Source organism: Ruditapes philippinarum, unplaced genomic scaffold (genome assembly GCF_026571515.1).
Source record: "Ruditapes philippinarum isolate M1 unplaced genomic scaffold, ASM2657151v2 ctg6819_1_1_1_1, whole genome shotgun sequence".
In the NCBI taxonomy this organism is placed as follows: domain Eukaryota; kingdom Metazoa; phylum Mollusca; class Bivalvia; order Venerida; family Veneridae; genus Ruditapes; species Ruditapes philippinarum.
The window spans coordinates 18674-42423 of NW_026859377.1; the positions used below are offsets into that span (position 1 = coordinate 18674).

General features: G+C 33.0%; 3 protein-coding genes across 4 annotated transcripts; all 3 read right to left on the reverse strand.

Moving 5' to 3' along the window:
- Positions 1-932: 932 nt before the first annotated feature.
- Positions 933-9763, reverse strand: LOC132756298 (sentrin-specific protease 6-like). The gene is made up of 8 exons (XM_060747332.1): positions 9627-9763; positions 9550-9573; positions 5840-5956; positions 4529-4654; positions 3575-3667; positions 2932-3100; positions 1864-2238; positions 933-1020 (listed from the first exon to the last, which is right to left on the reverse strand). Exons 1-8 carry the CDS (start codon positions 9761-9763, stop codon positions 949-951), a joined length of 1113 nt encoding a protein of 370 aa, XP_060603315.1. The 3' UTR covers positions 933-948.
- Positions 9764-9791: 28 nt separating this feature from the next.
- On the reverse strand, positions 9792-16961 carry LOC132756302 (uncharacterized). Of its 2 annotated transcripts, none has more exons than XM_060747336.1 (9): positions 16777-16961; positions 16332-16447; positions 15403-15723; positions 14799-14892; positions 13619-13997; positions 12406-12602; positions 11717-11864; positions 10992-11192; positions 9792-9874 (listed from the first exon to the last, which is right to left on the reverse strand). In XM_060747336.1, exons 1-9 carry the CDS (start codon positions 16930-16932, stop codon positions 9813-9815), a joined length of 1674 nt encoding a protein of 557 aa, XP_060603319.1. In that variant the 5' UTR covers positions 16933-16961; the 3' UTR covers positions 9792-9812. The 2 variants fall into 2 exon arrangements, with proteins under 2 accessions (XP_060603319.1, XP_060603318.1); XM_060747335.1 differs by having other exon boundaries at positions 12385-12602.
- LOC132756299 (transcription factor SPT20 homolog) lies at positions 16950-23026 on the reverse strand. Its single transcript, XM_060747333.1, has 4 exons — positions 22848-23026; positions 18303-18456; positions 16995-17929; positions 16950-16960 (listed from the first exon to the last, which is right to left on the reverse strand). The coding sequence occupies exons 1-4, from the start codon at positions 22861-22863 to the stop codon at positions 16950-16952; spliced, it is 1116 nt and encodes a 371-aa protein (XP_060603316.1). The 5' UTR covers positions 22864-23026.
- Positions 23027-23750: the final 724 nt, after the last annotated feature.

The following is a 23750-nucleotide window of genomic DNA, read 5'->3' on the forward strand; positions in this document are numbered from 1 at the left end:
CTATAATTTGTACAATCTTGCTAGAGGTTCACTACACAATGTTTCATGCAAAATATCTTAACTCTAGCCTTTGTAAATTTTAGAGAAGATGATTTTTTAAGTTTTTACTATATACATATAACCTGGGACGGGGCTAATTTTGACACTAGAGGCAAAATTTGAACAACTTTGGAAGAGTACCTATAGATGATATTCATTTAACAAATATTAAAGCTCTAAGCCTTGCTACCTTCAGACAATAAGATTTTTTTGATTGTTTTACTATATGTATTGACCCCTGGCGCGGGGCAATTTTGAACCCAGGCTATAGTTTGAACAATCTTGGTAGAGGTTCACTACACAATGTTTCATGCAAAATATCTAACCTCTAGCATTTGTCAATTGCTAGAAGATTTTTTTTTTAAAGTTTTTACCATAAGTTTTTTACTCTATACATATAAGGAAAACCAATGGCCCCGGTTGGGGCTGATTTTAACCCCAGGGCTATAATTTGAACAATCTTGGTCAGGGTCTACCAGACAATGCCTTATGCAAAATATCTAAGCTCTAGGCCTTTTGGGTCTTTACAAGAAGATTTTTTAAATTTGTTCTTATAATTCCTTTTGGTGCATGCATGAAATGAAATTCTTTGAACAACATTGGAAGCCCTTCACCCAAGGATCAATCCTGCCAAGTTTGGTTGAAATTGGACTAGTGGTTTTTCACAAGAAGATTTTTTAAGTTCACTATATAATCTATATAACACACACACAAACAAACACACACACACACAGGTGAATCGCTATATGCCACCGCATCGCAGATGCTGCGGTGGCATAAAAAAACCCAAACAAACCCTCCTATAACATAACAATTAACTTTCAAAACTTGTCAAAGTTGGATGAGCCTATCATACAAAATTCAGAGAAAAGATGAGAAGTTGAAATCTTTTTTTATAAATAAATTTTTTTACCTTTTGACACCAGTTATAGCATCAGACGGGATAGGTTCCCCTTCTGGCACTGCCTTCCCTCGTATACTCTACAAGTAATTGTGAGATATCAAAAATGACATTAATATTATTCATAATCAGAATTTATGTCATTTAAATGAATATGATGTGACATTTCTAAAAAGTATTTTCATCATATGTTGATATTAAGTGCAGCTCTAATGTTACTTACGAATCTAGATTACATTAACTAGTTTCACACTCATATGAACATAAAATATTTTATTGAAATACTGACACTGTTCAAATAATATTAAGATATCTCATTAGCTTTCACTATGTATCAAGAACAAAGCAGGCAATAATTTGAAAGTGGCATTCGCAGAATAGTTAAATCAGTAGCTTTTACCATGAAGCAAGAACAAAGTGGCACTGAATACAAAATTCTAGCTCTCTACAAGCCAGCTTTGTAGTTTAATAAGCATGAAACAAATTGATCTTATTATCTGTAATATACTAACAAGTGGTTAATACAACATAAACAACTTCCTAAATGGTCTTTATTCATTAAGGTTTGATAACAAAAAGAAACAGTATCTTTTCTTATTATTGTTTGTTTGGTTTATACGGTTATTTTAACACAACAATTTTTCCTCTTATCTTGGCAGTCGGTCCACCTACATTTTGTAACCAGTTTAACTGGATAACTAACCAGTTAATATCAATTTCTGTACAAGAGAAAAGCTACTTATCCTTAATGATTTCTGAAAAGGCCATGAGAGACAAAGGACCACACTATCACAGAGACGTTTTGTCTCGCTCGAGGATAAAACCAGCAGATTAAATATATTAAAAGCTATCACTTTTAATAAATTATTTTCATCAAACTCGACATAATTAAGAGAAGTTTTCCACTACAAATATAAAACTACCTTCAATATTGTCTTCATAGATCTTGTTTGCCGTATTCCAGACTCTCCTTGACCTGTGTCTGATTTTTCTCCTGGTGTATCAATACCAGTCTGTTCTTCTTTTCCTTCCTCAGACTGTGTATCTGCATTTTCAGACTGTGACCCAGCATTTTCCGTCTGAGACTCAGTCTGTTCAGACTGTGTCTCCTCAGTGTTCTCAGAATTATTTTTATCAGACTGATTCTCAAGCTCTGCACTGTCAGTTACTGATTCAGACTGTGACTCAGTCTTTTCTTTTTCACTGTCTGGTTCTACTGCAGATGATCCATTTGTTGTATCAGTTACTGGTGATTTTCCTGCTTCTGTATTGCTATTTGTTAAGTCAGGCAAAGGATCCTGAAAAAAAAAATTAATCACATCATCTCAATACTCATGAGTAAGGAATATTTTCAAGGTATATGTATATAGTATTACTGTAATCTGTCAATGACAGAAGCATATTCAGAAATAACAAACATTGATAGTAAAAGGCATTTTACAAAACTGCTTTTCCGCTGTTTTAGAAATGAACAGATAGTATAATAGAAATTAATCATCCTTTATCACAAAAGCTCCAATAAAAGTTAAACTTGAAAAAGAAAAGGATCATGGTGATATTTATTCCAAATATCCAATATCCTAGACAGAATGCATTAACTTTGATTCAAGGACTGTCTCCAAATCAGAACTTTAGTTTTTATACAGAATTTAATTTAGTTCAATTGTGTATGAAAGCAAGCTATAAGCTTGTAGATAAAATCTCAAATCTGTTCCTGGAACCAACCAGTACTGAGCAATGAATGTAAAATTTCGTCTCTGATGGGAGTTTGAACGTACTCAGCTAGCTTTTTACATGTTACAGCATGTAGATGTACAGACTGGCCAGTCTATATATTGGTAGCCTAAATATAACCAGGACAAAGATACCATTACATCCTACTATACTTTCTGTCTACAGACAGAACAAACGTAAGGACAAATGCAAATCAATATCCCCTCTCTCCCCAGCAAGCAGAGGAAGAATAAAGAGATAAGAATATGATAATTTACCTCATTTTCTTCTGCATCCATTTCTTCTCCGCCATCATCAGTTGGCTGTGGAGGTGTGGGACACTTGGAGGGATCTATCAGAGGTGTTGTCATTGGTCTAGGAATGTAGGGAACTTCTACTGGCTGCTCCAGACCAGGGAAACATATAATGGCCAGAAACCAGTGGGCACTGTGGATAAAAATGTAATGTAATTAATGTTTGTTCAGTGATGACAAAAACATACAACTATAATGTACATGTAATGTTGAATGTTTGTGAGCAGCAAATTGAAAACACTTCATTCCTATTTTTTTGCTGTCAAGTTAACCTGAATTAGCATTATATGTCAAAGGATTTTTAATATCTATAATATGTTAATGTTCATAGACCAATAATTTATAGTAACAATATTTAGAATAAAATAAACAAAACTACCTTAAATGTTATTACCGAAATTTAAAGGAATTTCCTTGAGTAAAGTGCGTTAATTATAATTTTAGCATATAAGAATAGCAAATGGCAAAATGTAACATTACTTCCACTTTAACTTTTACACTCACAATTCACACTTGCAAGGGCATAATGTTGGTCTAAAAAGTGTATAACTCACATTTGTAACAAGTTTTAACCAACTACCAACAATACAGAAAAAAAAACACTTACTGTTCATTTATAGGAATAACAATAAAGTCTTTTTCAAAGAGATCTAATTTACGAGTCCAAGTTTTCACTCTGGCATGCCTTTTGACTGGTAATCTGTCAGAGAAAAAAATGAATAAATACAAAATAGCTTCCATTTTTATTCATTGTTGTCTTATTTATGTTGTAAATACATAAAATTTTTGTGCTTTTTTAAATGTAAATCATTAACTGTTAAAAGTATGTTTTAAATATGACATTTCATTTTAAAAGCTGTGTGTCTTTTATATCACATACATTTGTAACATAGAATATATCTATCAAGGCTCTCTAAATTTCCAGAACAGGGAATTTTTAAATGATATTCAATATATAATTTCATGCTAAGACAAGATAACATGCTGTAACCAATAACTTTCAATGTGCTTAGCATATTAAATAATGTTGTTTTGGACATATCAATTTTATTTCCATTGACATGAAACCTTGAGGCATATTTGAAGCAGTCTCAAGTCCATTTTTTTTATTATATTGTGCTACTGTCATACCAGGAATCATATTTGTTACCCCAGAAGGGCTCAAACCCCTTGCTTGAGAGGCAGATACCTTAACCACTAGGCAAGCACTACCCTGCTCTAGTTATTTTTTTATCTATGTTATTTTACTATCTATAGAAGAATTTATGATCAGTATCGCAAGTGTAATTAGAACCAAATCAGATGCTATGCTCATAATGGGAACTCCAGTGTGGTATTTGACATGATGGGACAGATAATATGCTCTTAATACCTTACAGATAATAGGTGTGTTATACTACCCTTTTCAAAATCCAAAAATGATTTGCAACAATTGATCCCACTTCCAGACAACTACCAAAACAATCATGAATATGAATATACATTAAGCAGTATTTACTATATCACAAGAAATATTTTGAAATTTGGTGAAATTTTGTAAATAAGTCGTCAAACTACTCACGTGACATTTGGATCATCATCTATAGCAGCGCCACGTATACGCTGTGTTAGACGTTTATAGAAGAAAGAACTGAAGATGTGTGTACGAGCATGATCCGCTACACTCAACTTTTCATGTAATAGATACCTGTATAATACAATTAGGATTATAACATATAATGGATATTGGATGTGTGTAGGTTCAATACTGAATTTGTTTGAACGAGTTTATTCAATATATTCAGTATTGAACTTACACAAAATGAATATTCCATTTATCACATACCCAAAAATAAGGATCGTCTTAGAGAGAAAAAGAACCATATTTCTTTGACATGCCTATAGTATAATGCTAACATTTGGAGCCTCTTAACGCTGTTTATATAATGCAAATGATGTCCTATCAAAATATACGTAAGGCTGTGCTATACGGTTTTTATGCCATCCCAAAAGCGGCACCGCTGTGTTTAAAAAAAATCAATACTAGAAAATCTCTATATTTCTAAAATAAAGCAGTAAACAGTTCAGTCTTGAAAAACTAGGCAGGTGCCCAGGTCTGTCTGATGGCCGTATTTTATACTGATGACATAAGCAAGTCATTACTGCTTCTACTTTTCAAATAGTTAAAGTCATCTCAATTAAAATATACACTTGCAAGTACAGTTTTGTTTTATGTTAATTTTAACACATTTTTTCTATCATATCTCAGCAGATGGTTTACCTAACCAACTTTCCTGGATTAGTAAGTAGTAATATCTGATTTCAAAGCAATGCACAATTATTAATCCCACAAGATTTCTGAACCAGCATTGACAGACAATGACCATAGGACTCAAATGTCCAAGATCAAATATTGTCATCCTCAACTAAAGGATCAAACCAGGATCTCCTGAATTACCAAACTATTAGTCTATATAAATTTATTATAGTTCAATTGTTTTGGAAGCTATACGATTATTGAAACACTCGAATCAGTTCCTGGAATCAACCAGTACTAAGTGTGTAATGAGTGTAAAGTTTCTTGTTCAAGGACACTACGGCTTGCCACTGACAGGATTTGAACCACACGGTCAGCAATGCTTAGATTCCTTGTCCGATGTATTTACCACTCGGCCACACCAACACACCAAATTTTTAATGACTGTTTATCAGAAATACAATCACTTATATTTCAGTTCTCTCTGAAATAGTGCTATGATTACAATGGTGAACCTTATCTTTAATATCAACAAAGGACACAAGAATTACATAAGTGTTATATAGGTAGAAGATTTTTTTTTTAAGTATAAGTGTAGTTTTTTTTTTAAGTATAAGTGTTCAAGTCAGCACTTACTTGAGGTAAAAATCAACGATGACGTCATTCAGGAACTCTCCTTCCTGGAGGCAGTAAAGGTCTTCATTTGTAATAGATATGCCACCCTTAGCAGGTGGAGGTGGATATGTTAATAACCTGTAAACATAAACACTTTTATATGTCACTTTGTAAACATAAACACAAATACTTTATATGTCCCTGTGTACACATGAACACAAATACTTTACAAAACATAAAATATTTCAAAAATATGTCTTAGCAGGCTTTAATCAAAGACAATTCTGTACAAAATACATTCCCAATTAACCATTGCTTTCACTATGTATATATGCTCTGAAAAAGTTCATTTTCTAAATTTTTTGCTTAGTCACTGACAATGCCAAATTTTCTTTTTAAAAGACTGAATTTTAAAAAATTCTTTTACACTCTGAGGATTTTGCTTTATTGTTAACCTCCTTGTTATACATAAACATAGAGTGTAGGACAAAAGCCTTCCCGGACAAAAGCCCTCCCTTCAAAAAGTAACAAGAGCCATGTCAACATGGCCATCCCTCGCCGAATGTGTTTGCTCATTGGAAGAATATATATGTAGTAAAGCAGAATAATTCAATTTTAAGAGGTCTTTTGGTAATGAAAACTGATGGCTGAAATGTATACAGATTTGAAATCTATGTGAATACTAATGGCTGAAAATAACAAAGGCAAATAACTGAAAATAATGCAGGGTAAAGTATCATTCTTGTGTTGCTGCACTTCCTCCTCAATGAGGATCTATCCACCTTATAAGTTTCAAGTTGATATCTCAAAAGGCTTTTATAGGCTTATGCTCTGGACAAAAAATTAAGCATGAAAAATAACCAAAGGGCAATAACTGAAAAATAAATGCAGGGGTAGAGTTGTCATTTTGTTTTGCTGCACTCCTCCTTCAATGAGACCTTAATCCACCTATGAAGTTTCATGTTGATATCTCAAAGGCCTTTTTAGAAATGCGTCTGGACAAAAAAAATTAAGCATGAAAAAAGTAACACAAGGGGCAATAACTGAAAAATTATGCAGGTTTAGAGTTATTAATTCTTGTGTGCTGCACTCCTCCTCAGTTGAGATCTATTCCACCTATGAAGTTTCAAGTTGGATACCTCTAACACTTTTTGAGATAAGCTCCGCGCACAAAAAAGTATGAAAAATAAACAAAGGCAATAACTCAAAAATTATAATGGGGAAGAGTTATCGTTCTTGAGGGCACCAGCATTCCTCCTCAATAAGATCCATCCACCTATGAATTTTTTATGTTGATATCTCGATAAGCATATTTGAGTTATGCTCTTGCGACAAAAATAAGTTTTGGAAAAATAACAAAGGGCAATAACTGAAAAAATTATGCAAGTTAGAGTTTATCAATTCTTGTGCACTGCACTCCTCCTCAATATGATCTATCTACCTATGAAGTTTCAAATTGATAACTCAAAAACTTTTTGAGATATGCTCCGGACAAAAAGTATTAAAAATAACAAAGGGCAATAACTCAAAAATTATATTGGGAAGAGTTATTCTTTCTTGTGCAGCAGCATTCCTCTTTCAATAAGATCTATCCACCTATGAAGTTTCATGTTGACATCTCAAAGACTTTTTGAGTTATGTGTCACTCAGGTGAAAAAATTAAGTATGAAAAAATAACTAAGGGCAATAACTAAAAAATTATGAAAGGAAGAGTTATCATTCTTGTGCACTGCAACCACCTCCTGAGTGAGATCTATCCACCTATGAAGTTTCATGTTGATATCTCATAAGCTTTTTGAGTTATGCTCTGAACAAAAATTAAGTTTGAAAAATAACAAAGGGCAATAACTCAAAAATTATGCAGGGTAAAGTTATCATTCTTGTGCACTGCACTCCTCCTCAATGAGATCTATCCACCTATCTAAGTTTCAAGTTGACATCTCAAATACTTTTTGAGATATGCTCCGGACAAAAATGTCGGACGGAAGGACTGAGTCTATTTCTATATCCCCCGCCGCCTTTCGACGAGGGATAACAAGGCGGAGAAAAGCCCTCCCGTGAAATGACTTGGTGGACAAAAGCCCACCCGTGAAAATAATAGGGCGGACAAAAGCCCTCCCGCAGTAAATACATATATGTACGTTGAATAGTTTATATTTTCTTTTCAATGCACTCAACATATTAAAATTGTAATCATAAATATTTTTGTTTTCCATTGGCATAAATGTGTTTGTATGAGCTTGAGCACATTCCTGACAGGCATCTGAATAATTAGTGCTAAAATCTGTAAGTGCATATTTATTCACGTAGATATGAAGGATTCCTATGTGAAGTAAATATTATTGAGTAATAAATGATAAAAATAAGTTAAAATTATCTAACATAAAAGTTAAATGCCTTGTAATGAGTCAATTACTGTAAAAAGTTACCTCGTTAAACATTTCAGGAAGGTATATTCGGAATAAAATGTGGTTCTAGGTCATACACATAATTAGGCCAATTGAAAACAACAAGGATTTATATATGTTGAGTGCAATGAAAAAAACACAGGTATTCAACATACATATTCATTTTTGCTACAGGAGGGCATTTGTTCGCCTTGTTAATTTCACAAGAGGGCTTTTGTCCGCCCAGTCATTTTCATGGGAGGGCTTTGTCTGCCCTGTTGTTTTCACGGGAGGGGTTTTGTCCGCCCTGTCATTTTCACGGGAGGGCTTTTTTCCGCCCTGTCATTTTTTAACGGGAGGGCTTTTGTCCGTTTCCCTAAACATATTCACATATTCCTTAATGTCTCCATTATAGCATAACATTGATTAAAGATGGACTCCACTATCATATAAAAGACTACAAGTCTATGTCCAGTGGTGATTTCTTACTTTCCTTCCGACAAAAAATAAAACAGAAGCCCGTCATGTCATGTTTCCTGTATAAATTGTATTTACCCATTACTTCATATTTAGACATCTTTTCACCCCCCCCCCTTTGAGGCCTCAAATAGTGAAAAAAAGTGCCCTATTTAGACCACTAACACTTTTTTCGTTTGAGAAATGGTGTTAAAAAAGGTTGATCACTTTTTCGGCACCTATTCCTTATATCAAATAAGATTACCTTCACCAGAAGTGCCCCTTCTGCTTGGAAGTTTGAAGGTTGAAAGCAAACCCCAAGAAAATTCTCCAAGAAAAATTTTGGATTTAAGAGAGGCTAAAAAATGGCCCTCAGGTCAATCTTAACGGTAACGTGCTAACAGTACCCTGAAAAGCCTTTCACTATATCTCAATCCATTGCAGAAGTTGCAGCACTTTGAAGTCAGTTTTTGAAATCAAACGCAAAATAGTGATGTTTGCAATTTGAGGTGTCCCCCATTGCCATGGTAACAGAAATTTAACAATAGTATACCGTTTTACAGAGGCTATGGTTCAGTCAAAACATTTGTGCCAAGTTTGAACAGTTATTAAAGTCTTTTTTTATAATTTTATACCAATTTGAACTTGTAACAGGAGGGCTTTTTCAATGAAAACACAAAAAAAAAAAAAACACAAATTTTTCACAAACGATGGTCAAAAGTAATGGGTTAATATATAAATTTTTAAATCTAAGCTCACAGATCTGATGTCCATCAAAAAACTTTACTGAATCTTTAAAATTATAAGAACATCCAAACATTATCCTTAAAATATCATTATAATCAAAATCATATCAAAGTTTCCATGAAAATCTAACAAATATCTTACTTGATAATAGGACCAAACAAAAGCCTAAATCTTTTGGAGACGGTACCTGTTCACTCTGTCTATCTTTCCTTCTTTGCCTGACTATAACCATGAATCCATGACTTTTGGTTGAGCGTAGCCACACCCTGTTGTATCCTGTGGGTGCTAGCAGACAGGCGAAATTTATCTCATCTGCCTCCTCCTTCTCTGAGCTTCCATATAAAGAATGCTTCATCTCCCTGTTTCCCCCATGACTTTGAAAGTAATTCCATATACTTCTGGAATCAAGTCTTGTTTCCACGGGTAACTGGTCCATCACTATAGTTATCATCTTGATGCCGAGTATCTGATGTGTATCAAAACTTGCTATTTGTGACTTCTATATGTCGTAAATACATTGTTATGATATTCAACATAAAATAAAACTACGAAAAAAACTTGTAATTTTGTTTCCTTTTATTTATCCATATGCATTTATAAATTGTCTTTAAGTTTGTTAAAACACTTTATTATACATTGTACATCGATTTAATTAATGGCCAATTTTTATGTTTTTTTTTATTTGTTTGGGTCCGTCAGACCAAAAACAAATAATGCGTAGCGGAAATTTCAGAGCCTAATGCTGTTAATTGCAAATGCCTTACTAGTCCACTTTTTTGAAAGCGGTTACTTCCCTTTATATGTACACTAACGCCGAAAAAAAAAAATCAGGGGGAGAAAAATTGCGTAAAGATTGTCAAATGACAGGCGCATTCCATTTTTCAAGCAAGTAGTTCCGAATGGTCGAAGATTTCTAATATTTGTTTCATTCTTTATAGATATACATGCTTACAGTCAAGCTCCATGATTATTTACATTCTGTGTTGAGCGTGGAAAAAATAAGAGTTACAAAAACCCTAATTTAGGAATAATAGGGCTTTTCTTCAGCTCGTTAACTTATAATTTCACGTGGCCGAGGGGTTTGCGCACGCGTCGGCCTCAAGTTCAAATCTCAGTTGAGGCAACTCATTTTTTTCCCATTTTTAATAAATCAAATAAACATTTGAAATTGACTATTTCAGTGCTTTTGCAATTAGTCTTATAAGCCAATTTACTACCAGTTTTTAAAAACACTGGAAAAGCTTTGGTTCGGCACTAATACAAAACAAATTGGTATAATCTCACAACCTTCACCTTTCTGACATTCTGAGACCCAAACAAATTCATGCGCCTTCTGTGCTTTGATTTATCACAGGTACACTGATCATAACCTCTGACATGAAAATGGCGTGTGACCAATAAAAACTCATCAAGATGCATCCACATATTAAGTTTCAGTTTACGTTTATGACCACAAGCAAAAACTTAACGTATTTAGGATGCTGATGTGGCTGAGTCGGTCATGAAAATAGCTGTAATTTTTCGTTGAAAAAGGAGCTAAAAACTTACAAGCAATAATTATGGCAAACATGTAACAAACCCACCTGTTCCTAAAGGATCATAATAGTGTTCAGGAGGGGGTTTACTGGGGTCAGCGTTTACAACCATTCCTAAATCTTTTCTTGTTCTTACTGCACAACTTTGTGTTGTAAGAAAAAATATCAAGTTAGTCTCGCCTTCAAACTTGGTCAAGCACTGCTGAATTTCTTGTGGGTAAATGTGAAATCTGTGCGTACCAGTAACACCTGAAAAATTATCAAGATTCAACAGTTAGTCACCTTTTCGCCTGCCATACAAAAACTTCACATGGAAATATCATGCCACTATATTTCTGAAGATGTACATGTTAATGTGTGAAAAATGAATACTGATTTAGAATATACAGACATAAACTTCAAATATAAACTGGAGTATGTAGTAAAATCTAAAAACAAAGTAATTACGGGTTAATGTAATTCACATTGAAAGAATATAAAATAAATTTTAACCTATTTCAAGCTTTTTTCAACAAAATTTCATATGAGTAACATAGTTAACACGCTGATGGATATAAATTTAAATGGTATTTCACAGATAAACTTTAAGTGAATAGCAAAGGAATTGATTTTTTTATTCATAAAAAAACATTACAAAAGGAAACACACACTGGTACTTGCATTAAACCTTTCTTAAACTTTACAGCCTATTATAAAAGACCCATTTTGATAGAAAACTCAATTAATTGACAAAAGACATAGCATCTTGTGCATGTAAATTATGCATTTATTACCTTCAATAAAAAAGTTAAGCCCAGAGTTTGAGATAAGTATAGGCTCTACAGGTGCCCCCCTGAATGTGCCCACCCGTACAGTCCTGGCGTTTAATGTAAGCTCGATAGGTGATGGAGACTTCTCACACACTGCACCAGGTGCACCCTCCTGAAATAAAAAGTATATTCAACTTATTTCCAACGGTAAAAAATACATACCAGTAGTAAAATTTAATAATTTATATGAATATGCATATACATTTAGATAAAGGGTCATTATGTCTCAAGGTTTGTTGTTTTTTTCTCAAAAGCCTTGTATATTTGGTGTCCTTTAATACTTTTCAAAAAGTTACTCATTTACCAATTATTGAATTAAATGAACCATTTTCTGCTTCTGTGAGAATTGATACTGTTATAGTGATTTAGTATATTGTATGGAAGTCAAAATACTACTTTGTTTACAATTTGCTTTTTTAATGCAAAAAACTCTACATTCAGCGCTACTTTTTTCCAGGAAATAAGCCACTAACACACTCGTAAACAACTGTTCAACAGATACAGTTTGTCTTTAAAGTCGTTAATATTATCTGAGATCTTCTACAACAAAATTAAGGTCTGGTAAAGTAAATTAAAGATAGAAAATTAAAAAATTAAAGAAAAAAAAACCAAAAAAAAACCAAACAACATACAGCATCCTCCATCATTTTTACCCTGGCTTTTTCTCCTTTCTTCAATGTTATAGGTACAGTAGGTATTAATGGAGATTCGGGACATTCAGGTTGGTCCCCAGCATGACTAGGAGATCTACTGGGTACCGATGCTGGCGTGGCTGGGGCCGACATCGACTGAGATTGTGACTTATTCATTTCGTTACTTTCTTCCTCATCAGATGATATTGTTACAGTTTCTATAATAAAATTTAAATACATTCATATCCAGTATAAACATAACTAATTATAAAACATTCTTTAAATTTGAAGAAAATCATGCATTTACTTAACTATCTGTCCTGCATTTAAAATAATTCATCAGGTTATTGCAGATGAGTTATGCATGACAACTTGTTCATGCCCACGGGCAACATATCGGGCAAGCTAACAGTGAAGTAGTTAATTCTAAGTGGCTAACCACTTGCACACAACAGACAGACTTATTTAGGTTGTCATGATTCATGCCATGTTATTTTAGAATGATGATGTGACAACCCAAACAAGCAAAACAAAAATATACTCTCATTTCTATAAATTTAACCTCAAAGTATGACCTTGACCTTTGAGCTACAATTATTTCTGGCTATTTCTGGCCAAGACACACTTTTCTGTTGAAGTTGCCATTTGTGCAAAGTTATTTGAGAATCAGTTTACTATGGCAAATTTACAGCCCACACAAAATCAGAAAGGCACACTAAAGCATACACATACCTACACTAAATGGCCATTGTGGCGACTAATATTTTACATAAAACATAGCAGGTTCCAAAAAATGGTTTATCAATCCTACAAAATTTTACCTTTGATGACACCAAATAATATATGCTTTGTATTGTTCAAAAATAAAAATGCTTCAATTATAATTCTTTATTTAATACTATTTTCAAAACTTCTAGGCTTACATTGTATATGGCCATTATGCAAATGTTATAGATTCTTTTCTTATTGCAAAAAGGTTATTTAAAATTTATAGATATTCATTATTTCTTTTTTGTTCTTCAGTAAAAGATCTATTAAAATGTACATGTTTCATTTTCATTTTTATACTATGCTTTATTTCATACATGGTAATACAAGACATATTAAATAATTTTAAGATGCATATGACAATTTTGTTCATTCTTTTTCCGTATAAACAAACCTACAATGAATGTGCAAACTATAAATTCAACTGCTTTCACTCCACGACAAATAGACAATAAGACTCACTCACCTGGTACAAACATTCCTCGACCCCGCCCACGACCTCTCTTCCCTCTCCCGTAAGTTTGTCTGATTATACGAGGCTGATGTTTTCCAACAGACCCTGACACAGTATTGTTCGCAGCATTTATCACTTTCACATATATCTCATTTTGTTCTTGGAACTTTTTCGAATAAAAAGAATTTTTATCTAATGTTGTAATAGTTGAACTAACAGTAAGAGTTTCAGGGTTAAGTTTTCTACGTTTTGTTTCCGGATTCCCATCCCCGGACTTATTAGGGATCACATATCTAGTAGCACTAGTGAACATCCGTTTACAACTTTCACATTTAAATTTATCCATACTAGTAGTTCCACAATACTGACATACAGCGTAAGCACTTGGATCCTGAAAACAGACATTTTCATACTGAAAATTTTTCAATGATCCTGTAACACAATTTTTTTTTAATGGTTTTTATATCTTAAATATGATGCTCAAATGAGTATTTATCAATCAACTTTCAAAAAAGTATTCTTTGTAAAAATATTACCGAATTTAACATTTAATGCAAATGAAGGGAGGTAATCAGAAATTTATTTTCGATAAAGTCTAAGCAAGTTTTTTTCAATAAAGAATAAATTTATGCATTAATCTTAACGTTTGCAAGTTTTTTTCCAATATTGAAAAAATGCATTAATCTTAATGTTTAAGTATAATGCATATAAACATTTGCTGTACATATTTAACACAATCTTGGATGTTTGGAAATTGTTTTAGAAGAATAAATATGTACATATATAAAACTTCACTTTAGTGTATGTTACATCCTTAATTACAACAGACAGGATCTTTAAACTTGGCAACTGTTTGGTCTCCACTTCAGATATACAAATTGTTGGACATTGTTAATGTTAGAGATTCTGATTAACAGAAGAATTAATTTAAGCAGTCTTAAGTATAGACTGCCATATACTCCCTAGATTGTTTTCCTTGTCTGAAAAAACATCTGCGACTTTCTAATTAGGAATGTATGCATGACATGTCAAACTTTGAGGTGAATTATTTACTCACAGTCTTCATACCATAATACACATATTATGTTATTAAAAAGGAAATTTCAATAAGGAAAAAAATAGGCCTAGAGCTGTAATATGAGGTGGAAAACCCATGTTGGAAAAAGTTTAAAGGGCAGAGCCATGTACTTACTTTAGGTACATTAGGGGGATCTAATACATGTTCTTTATCAGAGCTTGCATCATTCCCCTTCTGGTCTCCTTGGTCTGTCCCACCAGCATCTGACCTATTGGCATATAAAGTTATTTTAATATTGTGTCACAAAAATTCATTTTCATATTGGTAATTTCTCAATTAATGAGGCTACATTGAACAATACCCTCTTCATGGCAAAAGTATGAAAAATTTGTTACTTGAAACAATGTGAGAACTGTTTTGTATTTATACTATATAACATTAGTCAATACTAACCACTTTGTAAGGGATGGTTATTCTTAAGCAAATTGTATCTAGTCTTATTGATAGTTAACGCATTTCAAGGGGAGCGGTGGCCTAGTGGTTAAGGTGTCTGCCTCTCAACCCAGGGATCATGGGTTCGAGCCATAATCGGGTCATGACCATGTTTTCTTCATATCATATGACACCAGTACTAGTTGGTTCCAGGAAGCGAACTCGAAAGTGATTAACATAAGTTGCAAGAACTTGTTTCACAATTGAGCTTAAATAAACATGTTTAAACCAAAATGCATGTCATTTTTGCCGTAAAGATTTAGAGAGTTAAAACAAAGGTTCATACTCTGACGATGCCTCGTCTGTAGGCTTGGACTTGATCTGTGCCGCTGGCATTAAATTCTGCAGAGGCAGCTTTGGTCGTTGTTGAACAACCTGTCCTTGTAGGCCAGGTGATGTCACGACACTGATAATTGGCACATTGGGTGTGCCGGGTGAGGTATGTATGACGTGTCCCTGGGATGATAATTGACGCAATTGTTGGTTACTTGGATGACCAACCTGTTGCATCAAAGTTTGTCGCATGTAATTCAACTGTGGTCGACAAGTCGGAACTGGTGTATTAAATTTTGTTTGTCTAACCCCGTTATTAATCATTGGTGAAGATCTGTAAATATATTATGTATTAAACATTAAAACAACTTACAAAAATTCTAACTGGAATGAATATTCTTTAAATCTTTGTATGAATAACATGCAATACTGATTTATATTCCCCCCCCCCCCCTCCGGTTAAGTTTTGTTAAATTGTTAAATTTTGAACAATCTAAGCGTACTCTAAAAAAGCTTATTTAAAAGTATCGTGTGTGTGTGTCCCTTTTTTTTATCTTCTATTATAACATCATGTACGAAGAACAACCAATCACATTTTTATAGCTTTAAGTTACTTTGTTGGCATTTATTCAGAATTACTTCTCAATATTTCCTCTAAAACATAAGCTGGAAAAAATATCTTCAACATCTTTGCCTAAAAATTAATTATTCAACAGAAATGTATTTAATAAATTGAAATATTTTCTCTGTGTGTTTAAGATATATATTCACAACTAGCATGTTAGCATTAACTCAAGGGTTACTAATCCTGTAAAATTTGAAGTAATTCATGTATGTAACATAAATAGGATTATATGTTTATTTTGAAAAAAGACAATATTAAAGAAAAATAATAAAGAAAAAAAATAAAGAAAATAGGTTTAAAAATGTACATTCTCTTACCCTCTGACATTTGGTGACATGTGACACGCCTGTGGCGTTTCCATAACATTGCCCTTGACCTCTACCTCGACCCCTGCCGCGGCCACCTCTAGCACCCCTGCCTCTTTGACTAGAATCTATAATGGGGCTGCTGAACTGTTAAGTAAGTACACAAACTTGTATAACTAATCAATGAATTATGACCGTTATAAAATTGCTAAAAAGGATGCCTGTATATAAATCCAAAGCATATGCCATAGGTTTATTATTTTTTATCATTCTTATTCAGCAAACTGTTTCGCAGAACAGTTGAATGTGATGCAGTTGTTCATTAAATTTGTTTGACCTTTAACATAATATTTAGTACACATAACTTAAACTTCATAACTGTTTTTAGTGATTCAATATAAAACATTAACATCTTTAAAATTTCTAAACATAAAAGATAACACTTTTAAAACTCTACCCAAAGTTCCCTTGTCCTTATCAAAAGGATGGAATTCTCCATTTGCCACAGCATTGTTCGTGCATTACCGTAACGATCACGAATCACATAGGCCTGTCCTTCTTCAAATTGGCCACCGCCTTCTAGCACAACATTGTTTTTATTTATTTTCTGCATTTGTGAACTTGTTTCCACTACAGACTGACTTTTGGGCCTGATTAGTTGAATACTGTTTGTACCTTTGTACCGGACTTTGTACGAGGTAGAGGTAGTTTGATTTCCTTGCACCGGTATCTGCATAACACTTTGCTTTATTGGAGTTCTTTGTTGGGATGAGAAATATTTGAGAGCTAGGCCACGGCCAGAGACCGTTATCACTTGAGTTTTTTGATGACCCTGTACACCTTGTGCTATTCTTTGATTCGTATTCGCCGGATAACCACCATTACTGTCCGGAAAATTAATATCCACTTTCCTTTGAGTTGTTGAACCCTGTGGCTGTGTTAAAATCTGGCGAATTCTACCTCCAGTGTCAAGCTGACCTGCAGGACTCTGAGCACTTATTGATCCGAGATAATCACAATTATTCAATATCTGTTGCTGTGAATTAAACTCAGACTGTGTGGAAATCACTGGCGGCGACATGTGAGGCTGAAGCCCTAGCGAGACCAGTTTTTTATCATTTTCCTCGATTTCTTTCTGAGTCTGTAACAGTTTTTGATTAATTTCTTCCTCTGAAGCACTACAACTGCTGTTTAGCAAAGACTGTTGCTGGACTCCTACAGGCCTGTTTTGCCCTTGCTGAATCAAGATACTTTGTCCCGCCTGCTGAGGTCCAGGCTGGCGTACAGATTTGTTCGATACCAATACCTGCTGCTGATGCTGATTCCCTGAATGGACGACCGTGTACAACATTTTCTGTTGAGCAGGTTGCTTCCTGTTCTGTGCCTGTTGTATGCCTCTTTTCTGGTTCTGCAACATGGTCTGTTTCTGTTGCAAATACTGTTGCTGCTGGGTTAAGTGTTGCTGCTGTTGCTGTGACTTTTGTTGTGATTGTTGTTGCTGTTTCACAATCAAACTTTGTTGCTGCTGCTGTTGTTGAAGTGCTAACTGTTGTTGTTGTTGTTGCTGCCCCTGCTCCTCCCCTTGAACATTGTTTTCTAGAATCACCTCTCTATAATGTATCAAACTAATGTTAAAGCAATAGTTTTATTTAGACAAACACAAATTAGACACAAATAAATGATAATCAATCAAACAGGAGATATAAAACAAACACTTTCAGCACAAATTTAGAACAAACATACATGTAATTTATGAACTAGAAAATAATTGAAAATTAATTTTTCACCTCAATTTACTGAATACAGTTGAATGACATTAACCATGTTAACGGAACTGAAAAAGTTAAATTTATTCAGAAAATGAAAAGACAATACAAATATGGAATGTCCAATAAAGAAATAATCCTGTTTATTGTCTTTTTTGATTTTAATAAGGTAACTGAATTCAAGTTGATCTTATAAAAAAAACAAGTTGTAACTTACTCCTCTACAAGAGCATCTGGCACATCTCCTGTGTTATTTTGACTAATTAAGTGATGGTAATCAAACTGTTTCCCTCCACCTGATGGTGTATCCATGCCAAATCTATTTGAAGTATTCCAGCCATGCCCTGCACTCTTCTCAGTTTCTTCAAGGGCTGTAAAAAATTAAAGTGCCCCTTTTAAGTTTTTAATCATATTTTTACAGTAATGCTTTACAAGAATAATTGCTACCAGTTTGCTTTTTTGCTATTTTACATGCCTATATGGCTTACATAATTAACTCAGTTATTTTATTTTACAACATCTTTTTAAATAATGAATTTTCTTCACATGACACTCATACATGTAAATCCCTAAATAGGAGAAGCCAACTCCTTCATTATAACTATTTGAGAAATAACCTATTTACTGGTATATTCAATCATCATTTTTACAAAATTATACAAGTTAACAAAGTCAGTTTGTGACAAGGTACCCTTAATGAAAAATATGAAGCCTTAAAATGGCAAATTGGCTCAAATTATTAATAAAAAATTCAAACAGTAATTAATATCAATTTTAAAATAAAATTAAAATCTTAAACAATCATCAAGTCAATAAACAAGAAGGGATTTTATCGAAGGCTGTGATAAGTAGTCTGAGAAAACTAATACGAAAAATTCCTACATGACCATAATTGCCGAAATTAACTAATTCTATAAACAGGAATAGGATGAGCACAGACCTAAATCAAATAGGGATACTGTGTCAAGCTGTATGCCAAAAACCAAAAGGCGGAAATAGTTCTGAGAAAACTGTTACGAAAATTTCCCGCTTGATATTAAATAGAAAATTTTAAAAATTGGTTTCAGGGAAGGGGAAAGGGAGAAAAAAACCACAATTGACCCGTTAAGGTTGCCCAAAATGAGGCATGATAAGTATTCTGAAAAACGTTTTAAAAATTTCCCCCCCCCGCCCCCCGCATTCCCAACATTACCGGTTCACCATGCAAACCCCGGGAAAATTTTGGCCCAAAAAATTTTTTACAGATGATTTCCAAATTTTTTTTAAAAAAAAAATAAAATTCACGGTAAAACTTAAACTTGAAAAAAACTTAAACTTTTTTTAATTAAACCCTTTTCTATTAACAATATTAAGGGTTTTTACAGTAAAAAAAATATAATAAGAATCAACTCAAATAAAAAAAGCTTTAAAAACAATTCCAATTAAGTATTTTAAAAAAATTTTAAAACCTTAAAAGATAAAAAGATATACTGTAGCATGAGATAAAATTATTTCCATACATTAACTTTATTACAAAAAGATTAAAAAAAAAAAAACATTCATTCACATTTACATTTTCAATGGTATATTTTTTTACTCATTTACTCATTTAGTTTTAAAAAATTTTTAAATTTTGAAAAGTGTTTAAGATTTTTAAATACATAAATTTTTAAGTTTCAACCTAAGGGGGGATTCCCCAATTTTGGGCCAATAGTTCCAAACTTTGTCACTAAAAGTTTTTTTTTTATTTAATGGAATAATGTAGCAGTTCTCAGATTTTTAGCTGAATAGTCGGATTGGTACTTTTTTGGTTAGGATTAAAAAGGTTTTTTTGGAGCATGACCGATTAACAATTGAATACCAAAAAGTCAGAATTTTATATTCGATTCTAATTTGACTGGCCAGCCCAGGAAGTCGAACAATTGCTTGCCTTGAACTGTCAAATTTCTTTCGTTGCAGAACTAACCTTAGCGCACATGTTTGAATACGTTGCATTTTTTTTCAATTTCAAAAATCGGATACACCATAAAGAATGACATTGCAATAATCCAAGTGTGACATTACGAGACACTGAAGGTGCTTGGGCAAATATTTTGTTTACAAATATTTGGTGTGAAAAATTTGACCCATTTAAACACTTGCATTCAATTCGCCAATCAAATGTAGCTCACTATGTGAAGGCCATTTGTTTATCGGCTACGTAAGAAATTTAATTAAATGAAAGGATTTAAACATGATTTGTCAGATGTGACAGTAAACTGTTTGACTATTTTATTAAAAGGTATTTCATATTTACTTTTGTTCATGAATAGCTCAAAATTAATGCATTTATATGCTGACGTACATGTTTAATCGTTCCGCAAGAACGTGCTATGGGTTAACTGTTTAGGGTTGGATACTGATAACTGGTACCCAGACCGTACCGAAAACAGTAAGGTTTTATAATTTACGGGTAAATACTGTTTCAAAAGGTACAGTTTTTTTCAAAACTAAAGCAAAACATATATATACTAAAATACAAAGGAAAGCAAATAAAATCAACCATTATTTACATCAATAATATCACAAAAAGAATGTGAAATGGTCATGGTCTGATATGTCCGTAATCCAAGTCAAGGGAGATCACTACCGAGAACTCACGGTAGCAGCGACATCCTATTTACAAAAACCTTTACTAATAATCTTCTGCAAAAATTCAAATACTTGATACCGCATTTGTTGAACATGTTTTGATGTTTTTTTTCTTAAAAAATTATGGTCATAAATGTGTTTTGTAATAAAACATTTTTGCAATTTGCATTAAAATATTCGAATTTTATAATACACCATGTCGTTGCTGATGTCATTTATTCACGTCATACATGTTATCTAAGAGTGCTACAGCCCTCACGGTGCCAGCGGCCCCACTCAGGTTTTCCACATATCAATGAAATTTACAGTGTCAGTTCTAGTTGGAGCCGCCATTTTCAATGTAACTCAATGATAATAGCAGGGTATTCCGATGACAAAAAATTGGAACTTTTCAGATTAGTAATAATCATCGAGTATTCAGTGTTGCATCTAGTCCGCGCGATTGCGCCATTTGCGCATTTTTTATGAAGATCGCGCATTTTAATGAAGTCAATGCTCGCCAAGTCGCGCATCTGACAATCTTTTCAACTTAATTCAGTTTATCTACATCCTATCTTGAACGCTTCAGCCATGTTTGTTTTCACTCGTGGTTATGACTAAAATACGTACTAAATCGCGTGTAGCAGCAGACTGGGTCACCTCGCATGTGTTTTGTAGTATTCGTCAATACTTTTATTTTTCTACTTTTGTTTTTGAGCGACCGATAGCTGTCAAAAATGCCTGAACGTAAATAAATAAATTCTTTTTGGTATGTCATATTGTAAGGTAAATGTATGTCCCCCACATTTTTTTTCAAATCCACCACATTTTTCAGTTGAGTGGGGGACAATCCCCCATAATTTTGTAAATCTAGATGCAACACTGGTATTCCAAACGAAAATGGAAGCTGTGCATAAAATACCAAACGACACCTATAAAATGGAAAAAACGAAATATTTTTTAATCGACTTCCCCGTTCATAGTGTTTGCCTAATTTCATATATCTTTATCGGGTATAGATGGATACCGAAAATAAGCTATTTTCGCGAAAATAAGATCGCGGCTACGAAAATAAGATTTATTTTTGCTATAGTACATTTATCCGTTTAATTTATTAATTTATTTAAACATTTATACATTCTTTGAATGATTTAACAACAAATTAACATTTCAAAACCAAAAAAAATATCGTAAAAAGTGAAGTTTGAGCCGAAAATGCATCGTACGAAAATAGCTCAAATCGCCGTGTAAAGCGAAAATAAGATCGGGTATACGAAAATAAGCTTTATTTTATAATGTTGGATTTATTTCTTTAAATACTTAAGTTGATTAAAAATATATGTTTTATTTCATAAATTTTACAGCTGATAAAATATTAAGAAATATGAATAATACCTAAAAATGTGTAGTTTATGCCGAAAATACGTCACACGAAAATAACGGAACTCGTGGAGAAACGCTAAAATCATGGGTGTTTTTTTTTTTTTTTTTTTTTTAATTTGAATAAAGGAATTTACCTGTTAAATTTGTTATTACAAAAAATCATTAAAATACCTGTTTGTTCCGAAAATCACTGAAATACATATACGAAAATAATTACGCCGCTGTCTTATTTAAATCTTATTTTCGTAGACCCGATGTTATTTTCGCTTTAAGCTATTTTCGTACGATAGTATTTTCGGCTCAAACTTCACTTTTTCAAATATTTTTTTAGTTCTGAAATTTTAATTTGCTGTAAAATCATTCAAGGAATGTATAAATATATATTTTACATAATTATTTCAACAGATAAATGCACTTTTTCAAAAATAAATCTTATTTTCGTAGCCGCGATCTTATTTTCGCGAAAATAGCTTATTTTCGGTATCCATCTATACCGATCTTTATCATACTTAACAATATCAGGAGTGAGGACTAATAATTTAAAAGGAAAAAATCAACGACCAAGTATGCATTTGTGACTTTCCAGTCAAAAGGGTTTTCTTCTTCAAACTATTTCTTGAAATGACATAAGAACATGTTATTTGTGCATAATAGAGCTTGATCTTCACAAGTTCACGACTTTTGTCAAACAAATGCTGCAAATTCACGTTTTTCGGGCCCTTTGTTTTCACATTTATAAAGAGTTTTTGCATTGTATTACTGATTTATATACATCCAAATAACCAAATACCTGGTAATAGAGACATATTCTAAGGAAATATCGCGTGACCTCCGCAATAAATGATTTTTTTGCTTAACTCTTTCTGCGAACAGAGGATTTTTCAGCCATCGTCGGAGCCAAGCCTAGTTCTGGTTGTCGTAAAAAGTTTTTAAATTCTTTAATCAGGATAGTATACATGAAAGAACAATTTGTTTATTTTGACTTTTATTTTGAAAATAGATGTATTGTTTATTCAATAGCAATTTTCATTTTCAATAAAATCCTCGTTTACGACATAATTATCAGGCGAAGCAACTCTTCCACCGTGACAAGGGAGACAATTCGAATTTTCACGGATTTCCGTCAAACTTCGGATAAACGATACATTTATTTAGCGGGAAGATTTAAATGTAATGAATGAGTTCATTTATAGTTGATAGATAAACTTATTAGACTAGCTTATGTGACTTAATTTGGTCAAAAAAACATATTAAAAGTCGTGTTTTATATCCTTGATTAGGTGATTAAAGAAACCCTTTTGTCAATGCAAAACACATTTTACATGATATTTTTTCTGCATACGTACCTGGCAAAATGTAGTTTTATGTTTCTAACTATTGAAAGCATACGGAACTTACATTATATCCCATTATGTCTTAATTTTTCTTTTTATCTCGTCAGCAACTTGTATAACTAATTTATAAAAGTTTTTTTTTTGCCCCAGCTAATGTTAAATTTGTTAAATTTGCAATTGATTAAAAAAGCAGACACTTGTTATGCCGCTTAATACGACCCGCTCAACCCCACCCCAACCCTTTACTTGTATGATAATCTCTAATTATGCACATTTTCTTAGTATAGTTTTTAATTTATTACTTTCAGATTGAGAAAATATATTTTTATAGGATCTAGCGTGTCACGTACTTTTTCATT